This window comes from Bos grunniens, chromosome 29 (assembly GCF_055505025.1).
Source record: "Bos grunniens cultivar Pamir isolate PY7600 chromosome 29, Bosgru_T2T1.0, whole genome shotgun sequence".
Taxonomy (NCBI): domain Eukaryota; kingdom Metazoa; phylum Chordata; class Mammalia; order Artiodactyla; family Bovidae; genus Bos; species Bos grunniens.
This window is the reverse complement of record NC_141193.1, coordinates 3,686,456-3,699,285: the sequence shown is the minus strand read 5'-3', so window position 1 is coordinate 3,699,285 and position 12,830 is coordinate 3,686,456. Positions and strand designations below refer to the sequence as shown.

General features: G+C 53.0%; 1 protein-coding gene across 12 annotated transcripts in view; it reads left to right on the top strand.

Moving 5' to 3' along the window:
• PPFIA1 (PPFI scaffold protein A1) overlaps nt 1-12,830 on the top strand; it is a 77,612-nt gene that overhangs the window by 33,457 nt on the left and 31,325 nt on the right. For 7 of the 12 annotated variants that reach the window (XM_086383955.1, XM_086383953.1, XM_086383952.1 and 4 more), the window contains exons 6-15: nt 262-363; nt 586-807; nt 2,461-2,607; nt 3,952-4,086; nt 4,904-4,978; nt 5,246-5,329; nt 7,961-8,092; nt 9,262-9,324; nt 10,274-10,353; nt 12,536-12,671. In XM_086383955.1, coding sequence (XP_086240081.1) covers nt 262-363; nt 586-807; nt 2,461-2,607; nt 3,952-4,086; nt 4,904-4,978; nt 5,246-5,329; nt 7,961-8,092; nt 9,262-9,324; nt 10,274-10,353; nt 12,536-12,671 — 1,176 coding nt within the window. The remainder of the gene's footprint in view (nt 1-261; nt 364-585; nt 808-2,460; nt 2,608-3,951; nt 4,087-4,903; nt 4,979-5,245; nt 5,330-7,960; nt 8,093-9,261; nt 9,325-10,273; nt 10,354-12,535; nt 12,672-12,830) is intronic. The other 5 variants (XM_086383958.1, XM_086383957.1, XM_086383956.1 and 2 more) reach the window with 1 other exon arrangement.

Genomic DNA, 12,830 nt, shown 5'->3' with positions numbered 1-12,830 from the left:
TCTGACTGAGGACCCGCCCACCTGGGTTATTTTAATGACTAGTAAACTAGACTGTGGCTCAGAGCTGCAGGATCTCTTAAGTACCCCTTTGTCCAGGAGAAGACAAATTCTGACTCTAATCACCTGACTCTATTTGGCATGGATAGCATCACCACATATTTTCTTTTTATGTTGTGTTTTCAGTTTAGACTTGAGTTTTTCCAAGTAGAGTTTTGCTGTGTTTACTTATTTCTTTACTCTCCTTCAATTTTTTGGTTTCAGCTGATGATTCTTAAAGAGCAGAATAACCAGAAAAAGGTACTAACGGACGGGGTGCTTGATGTAAATCACGAGCAGGAAAGCGCGCCAAGCGCCAATGGAAAGGCAAGTCCTCGGTCTCGCGCTCTGTCTGGTTCTCGTCTTACCGTCCAGTCTGTGTGGGGCTGTTGGGACCTCTCACCAATGCACCTTGTAGGTCTGAGCAGCCGTGAGGGTCGTGTGAGCTCCTAGAGTGCAGAAGGCAGTGTTGACCTCACCAATTGCCCGGAAGTGCTGTGTTTCCTCCCTCCCGAAACACGGCTGCCTAAGGCTTCCTTTCCCCCTTAGAGATCCTCCGACGGCTCTCTGAGCCACGAGGAAGACCTGGCCAAGGTGATGGAGCTCCAGGAAGTCATCGACAAGCAGTCGCGGGAGCAGAGCCAGATGAAGGAGCGCCTGGCAGCCCTCTCTGCCCACGTGACGGAGCTGGAGGAGGACCTGGACACGGCCAGGAAGGACCTCATCAAGTCGGAGGAAGTGAACACGAAACTGCAGCGGGACGTCCGCGAAGTGAGTGCAGCGGCCATGTCTGTTGTCCTGTGGTGGAATGTGGGTCCCTTGTTCTCCCGGTGATCTCAGCCTTGCGGTGGCTGTGTGAGCAAGAGCAGAGCACCGGCGGGACCGCGGCCGGCTGCCTCCCTGCCTCTGCGTCGTGGGCTCTGGGGCAGAAGAGGCCTGGTCCGTTGGCGGTGGAGCGACATGAGGGTGGCCTTGGCGCTGTGCTGCACCCGGGCTGTGGACTCCGCGCTTGTACCAGTTCTAGGGGCCCAGGTGTTCCTTTTTTAAAAATTCATTCATCCATTCATTCATTTATTGGCATGTAGTTGCTTTACACTGCTGTGTCAGTTTCTGCTGTACAGCAAAGTGAATCAGCAGTGTGTGTGTGTATGCACACACACACGTGTGTTCCTCTTTTTTGGATTTCCTACCCATTTGCTTCACCACAGAGCACGGAGTAGCGCTCCCTGTGCTGTACAGTAGGGCTGATTTTACGCGTGCTATCAGCAGTGAGTATGTGTTACTCCCCACCCTCAGACCCTCAGGCCCGAGCTGTGTGACCATGTGGAATCATGGTGTTCCTGGAGGTCATGTCTGCGGGTGTCATGAGTTATGAGAAGCTACCTAGCGGTCACTGTGAAAACAAAAGACTGCTGGGGGCTCAGGCCTCCCGCTGTGAGCCTCACCTCGCCTCTCCTTTGTACACAGACAGACAGCGCCCACCCTGCCCCCCTCCCCCGTGAGACGGTCTCAGAGAGACCCCTCCAACACGTGGTACAGCAGGCGGACTTGTTTAGTAGCTTGGTGTGAGTGATGCTGTGTGAGAACTCAGAACAGGAATATGTGCACGTGTTTGTATAACCTATTCACACTACTCTTTGGCAACAGGAGGAGATTAGGTGGCAGAGTTTAATACATAGAGAATTCTGGAAAAAGTGTTTTTAAGACCTTTCGGTTTTAATGTTCAGACTTTGCCAACATTGGTTACTTAGTAACTACGGAGGGACCTGAAGTGGGCTCTGAGCGGCGGACAGGAGTCGCGCCCCAGCAAGTCCTGGCCCTGGCCTGAGCGCTTCGTACACCTGGTGTAACTCCGCCTCAGAGAGTGCGGCTTGAGAAGGCTGCTTCCACCTGTGTCTCACTCTGACCCCTCTTTCCTCTCGTTAATACTCTTACTTTAATTCTGGGGAAATTGCATGAGATTTTTCCAACTTTTACTCGAGGAAACGAGCCTCAGAGCTCCCCGTTGGATCTGTTGAAGGTCCCTCCCTATTCTGGGTCAAGGCCACCTGTATGGTGTAGCAGACAGAGGTCCTGACTTCATGCCAGATACCTTCCCTCCTGGAATTCTTGGAATAATAGGGTAGTTTAGTATACTTTTGGTTTGCTGTTTGGGTTTATTATGTAGAAAAGAAGCTTGGTAAACTGAGTGGCCAGACAGAACGTTAAGACAGGTGGGTGCCAATCGTGGCAGATGAGACCTTTGAGGTAGGCGCGTTTTTGCTCACATCAGGTAAAATTGCCACGTCTAGGACTTTAGTCTTGAGGACACTAACTTTATGTTTGATTTGAAAGTTAGGATTTAGCCCAGCTTTTTTACTCTTAAGTGTGTCCGAGCGTTCCGTGATAACGACTTACCTTTCTCCTCTGCAATGCCCGGTGTAGGCCATGGCCCAGAAGGAGGACATGGAGGAGAGAATCACTACCCTTGAGAAACGCTACCTCGCTGCACAGCGCGAAGCCACCTCTGTGCATGACCTCAATGATAAACTTGAAAATGAAATCGCAAATAAGGATTCTATGCATCGACAGGTACTGACTGTGTCTGACTTCTGTAGCGGTGCATCACCGAGGAAGCTAAAGACCTTTTCACGAGGTTCCCACGTCGGGAATCAAGTCCCAGTGTGACGTTCTTATGACCCTAAAATACTGTGTTGAAAAGTGTGGATGTACATCATGGTAAATCAGCTGTACTGGAATGAAATACAGTTTTTAAAAATTGGGGGTGACTGCAACTTACAGGTTTGAATTATTTGGGACTTGGTTTAACCGTTTTGTGGAATTCCACTCCTGACTCTTTTGTTTTACTTGAACGTGAATCGGTTGGCTTATTAGTGTTTTTACTGAAAGAGCAGAGAGCGGCAGGGAACTTCATAGCAGCTGGCTGCCTGCTGGAAACTGGGGTCACTGTGACAAAAGGCAGGGTTAGAGCTCCGGTCTGATTAGGGTGTGCACCTCCTGTGGTTTGGTGAGCCTTACTTGCTCCTGTTCCTGTGTGGTCTCAGATAATCAGGACTTAACCAGGAGAACCAAATCTGGCTTTTAAAGCAAAGTGAGTCGGTCTGGTGCGTTGCAAAGGGTATCATTGGCCCCAACACAAAAATAAAATACTAGAAAGCCATTGAAATTTATGATGTGGAATGCTAATTAAGAGCATTATGATATACAAAGTAATGGCTGTAAAAGGCAGATCAGAAAATACCCTATACCATATGCTGTTGTTTTCTGAGGGTTTTAAAGCATGTCGTATTGTTTGTGTATGTACATAGAATAGTAACACACACAGAAGAAATAAGAAAGCTGCTTAGAAACAAATGTTAACCTCTCAGGAACCTGAGTTTATAGATAATTTAATTTTTTTTTCTTTTTTAAAAAAGAATCTGTCTAAATTTTCTACGTTGAAAGTTTTTCAGACTAATAAGATCTTTTAAAAGAATAATCACGCGTTCACAAGTATCAGTTGACTGGCATTTCACCAGGCACACTCTTAGCAGGTCTGTATTTCAGAGGAGATGAAAGCCGTATTTTGGCTCACATGCCCGTGGCCATCTGTGGTCAGTAGGGTTCCCTTCAAATGATGATTCTGGTGACGTTTTAAGAAGGGTCAGTACTGAACCCTTCTTCCCTTGTCAACAAGAATGAATAAGCTTCTATAGGAAACTGATCTTTAATATACAAGAACTTTTTTTTTTTAAAAAGACTTTTTTGGGGACGTTTAGGAAAAGCAAATACTCTGGCGGGAGGTATTCTGCCCAATGAGACTAAGCCCAGGAACACTGAGAGAAGATTTACCGTGACACAGCTGCCGAAGCAGAGCTAATCCAGTAGACACGTGCGTTCGGGTTTTGTCTCAGCGACTCTGCTCTCCCTTTGTAGACAGAGGATAAAAACCGGCAGTTGCAGGAGCGCCTGGAGCTGGCGGAGCAGAAGCTGCAGCAGACGCTGCGGAGGGCGGAGACGCTGCCCGAGGTGGAGGCCGAGCTGGCGCAGAGGGTGGCTGCGCTCTCCAAGGTGCTGCTCTGGGTCTGCAGGGCCGGGTGTGCGCAGAGGTGGCCGTGCTCTCCAAGGGGCTGCTCTGGGTCCGTGGGGCTGGGGGTGGGTGCGGGGAGGGCCTGCTCCCATGCTGTGCCACCGTGCCCCTGCCCCAGCTGCTCAGTCCAGGCAGGAGCACAGACGCAGGGGTCGTGCTGCCCGTCTGAGATGGGAGCACTCCCGGAGTGTCCGACAGCCCCTGCTTCTGTGTCATCCCTGCGTTAATCTCCCTCCGTTTTGTCCCGTGTTCTGTGTGTCTCCAGGACGCTTCAGCTCCGAGTCACTGCTGCTCAGAGTTCAGTCAGTCAGCAACTCAAAACCTTAGCAGGATAGTTCTTCGCAGACCCAGGAAAATCCCATTCTCGTTTAGGAGACTCTTAAGTCTTGGGGCCCCACTCCCAGCTCGCCGTCCCCGGGAGCCTGCGGGTGAGAGGCTGCCTCCCGGGGATGTGGCACTGTGGGGGGCGTCATCCCCACTGCCAGCCAGCCAGCCACCCTGTTCTTCTGGCGGGAAAGGTGTTGCCCCGCGCTGCCGGTGGGCACTGGCTGGGCATGGAGAGTCGGGCAGGGCCCGTGCTGGCGCGGCTGTTGGGAGCGTTGCGCAGAGCTCAGTGAGCGGCTGAGGGGCCCTCCGGTCGCGGGCGGCCGGCCGGCGTGTCGGGTGCTCGCAGACCCTCCCAGAGCAGGGTCACTAACAGCCGCCAGGGGGCGCCCTGCTGCCTGTGATCTTCCTCTCAAGGCTTGGTTTCTCCTTTCCCCCGGCATCTCTGCTGTCCGTCCCCGGTCGGCCTTGTAGTCGGACCTTTTGTCTTCCGGAAGCTCTGCCACTAAGGAGGCTAAACTGTTCGAACTTACCTCCCAGCTTAGGAAGGTAGAACGTGTGCCTCGCGCGTCCCGCGCTTGCCGCTGCCTGCTGCCCGCGCTGGCTCGTGGCTCGCCACACGCAGTCCTTCCGTCGCCCACGTGTCACACGCAAAGCCACACAGGCGGCGTGAGCAGGCGTGCGGGCGTGCCTCCCGCGAACCCGGGGCCCGTGGTCCGCATAGAGCATGGCCCGCTTGCCGCCCCTGTGGTCACAGCCCACGTGCCGTCAGGACGGGGCGCTGCGAGCGGGACTGACCCTGTTCTTGGCCGACAGGCGGAAGAGAGACACGGCAACATCGAGGAGAGGCTGCGGCAGATGGAGGCCCAGCTGGAGGAGAAGAACCAGGAGCTGCAGCGGGTGCGTGTGCTGGCGGGGAGGCTGCGTCTGGGCCGGCACCACCTTTCTCTGCCGTCGAGTGTGTGCGTGTGTGGCCCCATCTGCTGACCCGGGCACCCGCCTCCTCAGGAGCAGGGCCAGAGGTGGTCGCCCATAGGCGGTGGGCAGGGGCCAGGGGACCCCCACATCCAAGGAGGCTGCTTGTTGCTCTGAGCAGCCAGTCGGGGGAGCTTCTCAGGGTACAGGTGGCCTTTAGAGTGCCTCTCAGACAAACCTGAGGTGCCAGTCCGGGGCCCATGAAGCTGCAGGCATGGCACCCATGTGTGCAGCCTGCTTGCCTCAGAGGAGGCTCCTCCTGGGCAGGAGGAGAACTGTAGCTGCGCTGCGACAGAAGGCGCGTCAGGGAAGGGTGACCATGGGGGCTCACGTCACCGATCCTGAGAGAGGTTTCCCGGAGGGGCTGGCCACACGGCGATGTGGACCATCCAGGAAATGGAAGGCCGTCCCAGGTCCAGCCTCAGGCGTCGGTGCTGTCCCCACCACACCTGTGTTCTTGGGCCTGGCCTGCAGAGCCTCAGAGGCGGGCTCCCAGGGGGCAGTGGTTCTGACTCCATCATGAGACCCGCGATGAGGTGCCCTCCCCGCCTCGGCAGAGAGCTCAACGTCTCCCGATCAGGGGTGCTCTTCCTTACTTTCAGAACTGCTGCTCGAGGCTGTTGAGACCGGGATGCTCTTTATGACTAAGCCAATTCAAAGTCAACTTTTATTTTGCTTTAAAAGTATTTGAATGCCGATGCCTTAATGTGGAATCTGTGACAGGTTTTATTTTCTTGAGCTCAAAAATCACTGCAGACAGTGACTGCAGCCATGAGATTAAAAAATGCTTGCTCCTTGGAAAGCTATAACAAACCTAGACAGCATATTAAAAAGTAGAAACATCACTTTGCTGACCAAGGTCCATATAGTCAAAGCTATCTTTTTTTTACAGTAGTCCTATACGGATGTGAGAGTTGGACCATAAAGAAGACTGAATGCTGAAGAACTGATGCTTTTGAATTGTGTTGTTGGAGAAGGCTCTGTTTTAACAGAAAATAATATGTTTTTTAATTTGTTATGATGGAAAACTTCAAACACGCCCAAAAGTGGAAGGAGTAGTATAATAAATACCCGTGACCTATCAGTTAGCTTCAGCCATTTCCAACACAGGGCCAGTCTCAAACATATCATTCTTTTGTCTTCTCTCCATTTTTTTTTTTTTATACAGTAGGTCCCAAAACAGCTTTTTTTCAAACCATGAAATTGATGTTCATTTTATAAAATACAGACTTGCCCACTTTGTTTTCACATTTAAAAATTGCTTGAGGTAATTACTTCTAGTTTTTTAATATGAATCATCATAGCTGGGAAAGATTGAAGGCAGGAAGAGAGTGGATGACAGAGGATGAGATGGTTGCATGGCATCACCGACTCAATGGACATGAATTTGAGCAAGTTCTGGGAGTTGGTGATGGGCAGGGAAGCCTGGCATGCTGCAGTGCATGGGGTTACACAGTCAGACAAGACTGAGCAACTGAACTGAACTGAATATGAATTATCGTTGGAAGAAAAGCTGTGACCAACCTAGACAGCGTGTTGAAAAGCAGAGACATGACTTTGCCGTCAAAGGTCCACCTAGTTAAAGCTATGGTTTTTCCAGTAGTCATGTGTGGATGTGAGAGTTGGACCATAAAGAAGGCTGAGTGCCAAAGAATTGATGCTTTTGAACTGCGGTATCGGAGAAGACTCTTGAGAGTCCCCTGGACTTCATGGAGATCAAACCAATCAATCCTAAAGGAAATCAGTCCTGAATATTCATTGGAAGGACTGATGCTAAAGCTGAAGCTCCAATACTTTGGCCAATATTTTTTCCAATACCTGATGCGAAGAACTGACTCACTGGAAAAGACCCTGATGCTGGGAAAGATTGAGGGCAGGAGAAGGTACGACAGAGGATGAGATGGTTGGATGGCATCACCGACTCAGTGGATGTGAGTCTGAGCAACCTCTGGGGAGTAGTGAAGGGCAGGGAAGCCTGGCATGCTGCAGTCCATGGAGTCACAAAGACTGAGACACGACTGAGCGACTGAACAACAGCAATCATTACAAAGAAGTCAAGTGATGTCGGAAGTAAAGAAACGTGAAAGTCTATCTCCACTCTCCTTTTTCCAAAATGAATTTTCTCACCTTTTGCTTTATAAATTGAATTCATTTCACCCCCTTAATCCAGACTCAGGCTTCTGTTTACATATTGGGAAATTCCTCCACCAACATGTGTGTAAGCTGATCCCCTTTAAAGTCTGCTTGATTCTGAGTGTAAATCTGCTTGCTCCCCAAGCCCAAGCCCCTCCGACAGGTAATGGCTGGTGACAGTAAGGTCCCCAGGTGCTCTGCCAAACAGAAGCGTTGGGAGTGACCTTTGACCAGTGAAGTCCCTGCCTCCCTCTGCACCTGCCTGTCTGCTCTGGTGATGCTCGAGCCCACCAGAGGTGGCCTTGGGAGGGGACCGCCTCGGGAACCGGGGCACAGGCCGCTCACGTCGCGGCTCCCCGGTGCTTTTACAATAATGACCGTGCTTGTGCTTGACGTTGATGAGTTTTTGTTTTCCTGTTTTAGGCAAGGCAGAGAGAAAAAATGAATGAAGAACACAATAAACGCCTATCAGATACCGTGGATAAGCTTCTGTCCGAGTCAAACGAGAGGCTTCAGCTCCATCTGAAGGAGAGAATGGCTGCTCTGGAGGATAAGGTGAGCCGGCCCCGCAGCTGCTTTACCAAGAGGTGTCTGACCCGGCCCGGCCTGGTTTGTGGGGGGAGCCGCGGGGAATCTCCAGGACAGGAGTTGGAAAGCTGTTCCCATAGAGGGCCCCACAGTGAGTGTCTTTATTGGGTACGAATAACTGAGTAGCAGTTATTTCACGCTACTCAGTAAGCGTGATGGCATCCATAGGCAGTGTGTAAAGGAACAGACATAGCCGTGCGCCCAGGTCCACCCTCACCCCTTCGTTTCTTTCTTAGAAGTTTATTTCTGGGGCTTTCCTGGCGGTCCGGTGGTTGAGAGTCTGCCTTGCAAGCTCAGGGATGCAGGTTCGATCCCTGTTTGGGGAGCTAAGATCCCGCGTGTCGCGGGGTGAGCACGACAAAGGAACCCCGCGTGATGCAGCCGAGGCCCAACGCGGCCGCATCAATAAGTTTAGTTCAGTAGCTTTTATATAACGTGATAGAAAAGATTGAATCAGCTAAAAGAAAGCATTTTCATATTCCAACTCCAGCCTTCTCTCTTTTCATTTGCTTTGGGAAATGTCTGAGAACCTCCATCAGAGCAGCTCAGTGGGCAACACTCTGGTTCAGGTTCGGTGAAAACCTGTCCCAGCTGCACCAGTGCCCTAAAGACAAGGCCCAGCACCTTCCCTGAGGTCAGCGCTTGGGCAACGCTTGTCTGAGAGAGACCAGTGGTCACTACAAGTTCTGCGGCACGTTTTCCCCCACAAAACCCAAGATGACACACACACCTCACTAGAGTCCACACAGGGAAGGCCCCTCACTTCACCCTGACCTGTGGGCCGGCCCTGAGGTGGGGATAGTTTTGTCTTGGGTTTGAAGTTTGCATGTGAAACCTGCACCAACTTCCTGAGTGATCACTGAACTGCAAAAGCTGAAAGCAAGTTTAAAGCAGTTTCACTTACCCCAAGGAGCTGGCCTCCTTGTATCTAGAAGATCAGTCCGGGAAGAAGATTGTCTGTGTACAAGTCAGTGTTAAAAGTTGTCATCTGGCCTTGTGCTAGCACTTCACGCTGGGCGTGAGGCCCACCACGCATCCCGAGGGGCTTTATGCTTTCAGACAGAAGTGTAGCTGCCCCGCGGTCCACGCGGCATCTGTAACAATTGATACTAAAGCACTCCTTGTATCTTTTTCAGAATTCTCTCCTTCGGGAAGTTGAAAATGTGAAAAAGCAATTAGAAGAAATGCAAAACGACAAGGTACTTGAATGTCTGAATCGTTCAGAAGTTTGTTAAGAGCCAAATTGAGCTGGAATTCATCTGGACTACTGCAGATGCTTAGTGGAAGTCGAGTTACATTTTCTTTACGGCTCGTCCACTGCTGCATCGTGTACAGCGTTTCTGGTTTTGAACGTTGAATGTATTTGCATTATAGGTGGATTTAGAGTGTGTGGCCATCCTGTGTGGGTCAGAATCCTGAATAGTCCTTTCCGGGTTCACTCGAAAGCTGAACAAAGCATGAGCCTTTCACGTGGACAGTACTGTCCGTCAGAAAGATAATACGAGCCACGTACACAGTCTAAAATATCCTAAAATCGAACGGGCTACTTTATGTTCTGTTTTTCACCGTGGGTCTTGAAATCTCCTGTGTGATTCCCACACCGAGCTTTGCACCGGCCTGTCTCGCACTCCGTGGCTGCACGAGGCACGTGACTGCCGTGGCCTACAGCACAGAGCTGCCGGGTTGAGTTGAGTGGCCCGCAAGCTTGACCCATGTGACTTGTTTTACCCGTGAGGAAGTGAAGTGGGGTGCAGAGGAATGAGTGTGAGGAATGCCTGGGAGTGAGTGTGAGCTCCGTGGAGATGGTTTAAAGCAATGAGAGGAGCAAGGGCAACAGAGTGAGTCCTGCCCCCCCAACCCCCGCCCCAAGTCAGCTTCTCTCTGACGTCATTGCTGGTGATGGCTTGCCACGTTTCCTCCAGAAGCTTTTCTACACCTGAGATGGAACTTCCTCCTCATTATGGTTTACGAGGTTTAACATTGTTCTGAGAGTTTATACTTGCTATGGGACTCTTAGGGAACATTTTCTCAGAATTAGAATGTTGGGAGTTGATACCTACTCACATAACCTGTTCTGCACATTTTGGTGCAAGTCACTTTATATCCGGAAAGCAAGCGCTGCAGGCTGTGTCACTTGCTGTTTCGTAGGACCAGCTGATTCTAAACCTGGAGACCCTGAGAGCCGAACTGGACCAGACGAGGCTGCGAGGGGCTCCCCTCCACCAAGGGTAGGCTGCTCCCCCGGGCAGCTCCCCTCAGCGCTGTCGAGCATGACAAGGGCCCGTCTGGCGTGTGGACAGTATGACTGGGTGTTGCTCATGGTCGCACCTCAAGGAGCCTGTAGCTTCGTGGCCAGCGAGAGGGAAGAGACAAGCATCGTTCCTTAGGGTTGAACTTGGTACCAGGGAAAGTGGTGGTCACACTATTGACAACACTCAAAACCACAGGCAGAGGTTTGGAAGTGGGGACCGACCAGTTGATGTTTGGGTGTGTTTATTTGAGGGGCCTGACACACTGTGGCACTGATGTTTCTGAAGAGTTGCAGAAGGTTAGTGACCTGTAGTCTTTTTTACGTGAATGGAGACTGAGACGTGACTTGCTGTTGGCTGCAGTGGGAGGAATAACCTAGCTTATGAATGAGACAAGCAGATTACTGAGCATCCTGATTTTTTCTTACTCCTGTTATAGGGGCAGTAATTCTTACTAAGTATTTAGATTTTTCTTTGGCTTCTTCGTGGAAAATGGTCACAAGTGAGAGTTAAATTTTAGCAAAGGTTATTAAAGTGCTTACCTGGTGACATTCATTCATCTGTAGGAAGTCGACTCCTGCTTGAATCCTGACTTAGGAGGCTGTTTGGAGCCCACACGCGTATTTCTGCATTTGTGTGCTTAGGGGATCCTAACGGTCCAGGGCCCCCGCCCAGCCTTCTTCTGGAGAAAAGGGATATCATTGCAAACAAAGACAGAGCCAGAAACTGGCCCTGTGTCTGCAACCATGGCAGGTGGAGTTCAAGGGGAGCACGTGCCCTGCGGGACGGATGGGGGACATGGCCGGCCTTGCCCACAGAGCTCCTCCAGGGTGAGGGCCTGGTGCTGTCAGGGGGAAACCCCCTGCTCCCGGGGTGGACGAGGCGAGTGTGAGGAGGACTGTGCGGACAGTGGAGGAAGAGGAGGTGGACACGGCCTCCTGCTCTGGGGGCTTTGGGTAACGAGGAGGGCGCTGGTGCTGGGACCCGAAGGCCTGCGCGATTAGGGGTTCAGAGGGAGAAGCCTGGTCACCAGTCCCCTGCGTGTCAGTGAGAGAGAGAGATGAGAAGAGGAGGCAGGCGCGGGGCAGGAGGGGCCACTGTGCTCTGAAGATGGGGGCCTGCAGAGGCTGGGCGAGGGAGGGGTGTCTCCAGGAGGCAGCTCTTGAGGGGTCAGTGACTCGGCGGCAAAGGTGGGGCCTCAGGGCCGGGCTTGCAGGCAGGGCAGGCTGGCTTGGGGGCGGGGGCGGGGTGGTCGGGGTAGTGGGGACTGGAGCCTGGCTCGGGGGCAGGGCGGGCTCAGTGTATTTGGCAGGACCTCCCAGTGGAATTGCTCACCTTGTCTCTGAGACCTTCTCCCAGAGGAAAGAGCCTTGGGTGAGGAGGGGGAGAGCGATGGAGGCTGCACTCCACGAGGGGACTGGGAGGTGATGGTGGGGGGGTGACCCAACCCGGAGGCGTTTGTGGCCTTCAGAGGACCCGCGAGTGTGCACAGTCCCAAGCAGGACTGTGTTGTAGCTTCCACCCGCTTCCCAAGTGTGCTGCGGTAGGAGTTGAGCAGAGAAAGGAGCGGGTCCATTAGGAGGGAGGGGAGATGGGAGGGAAGCAGGTGTGGCTTGGGGAGATTCCAGACTTGCGTCTCCTGGGAAACACCTGTGCGGCTCAGCTTCGAGCTGTGGGTCCGAGGGCTGTGTGCCATGGGCTGTCTGAGGCGCTGTGAGAAGTGCTGAGAGCGGTGCAGACAGTGTTCCAGGGAGACAGGTGATTGTGGTCCGTGGACGTCATGCGGGAGATGGAGGGCAGAGCAGGCACGGGTCGGAGGGGGTGCGGGTGCCCAGGAGCCAGTGGAGCAGGTGCAGACCCGCCCCAGGACCTGAGGGCAGGCTCCACGGGGGACCGAGGCCCCGAACGCTGGGCAGCCAGCCATACCATCGCCTTAGCACTGCCTTCTCCGTGGGAGCTTCCCAGCTGGCGGCGCTGAGACCTGAGTATTCGCAGGGCAGCGGGCGGCCTGCTGCTGCTGTTGGAGCCAGGAGGGCAGAGCCCGCCCCGGGGCCCCCTTTTCTGTGAAATTGCTAATTTTCCAAATCGACAGGCTCTGGCTTGACTGACAGAGTGAGCTCTCTTTTCTCCTAACATCATTCTTCTTTCCCGTGTGTTCCAGCCGACCACACCTGGGCAGCGTCCCGGACTTCAGGTTCCCTGTGGCTGACGGGCCAGCAGACTCCTTCGGCGGCGCAGCGGTCCTGCGGCGCCCCCAGAAAGGCCGGCTGGCAGCGCTGCGCGACGAGCCGTCCAAGGCGAGGACCCCCCCGCCCCCCGCCCCCGCCCGTCCCTGGTGGGCCCGTCCCTGGTGGGTGGAGGCCTCTGCCCCCTCACACTGTGGTCCTGACGTGGTTTTGGAACCAAGTGTTGATAGATCGCTTTACGTCTTCCCATTTTTGTTTTTCTGGCTCAGA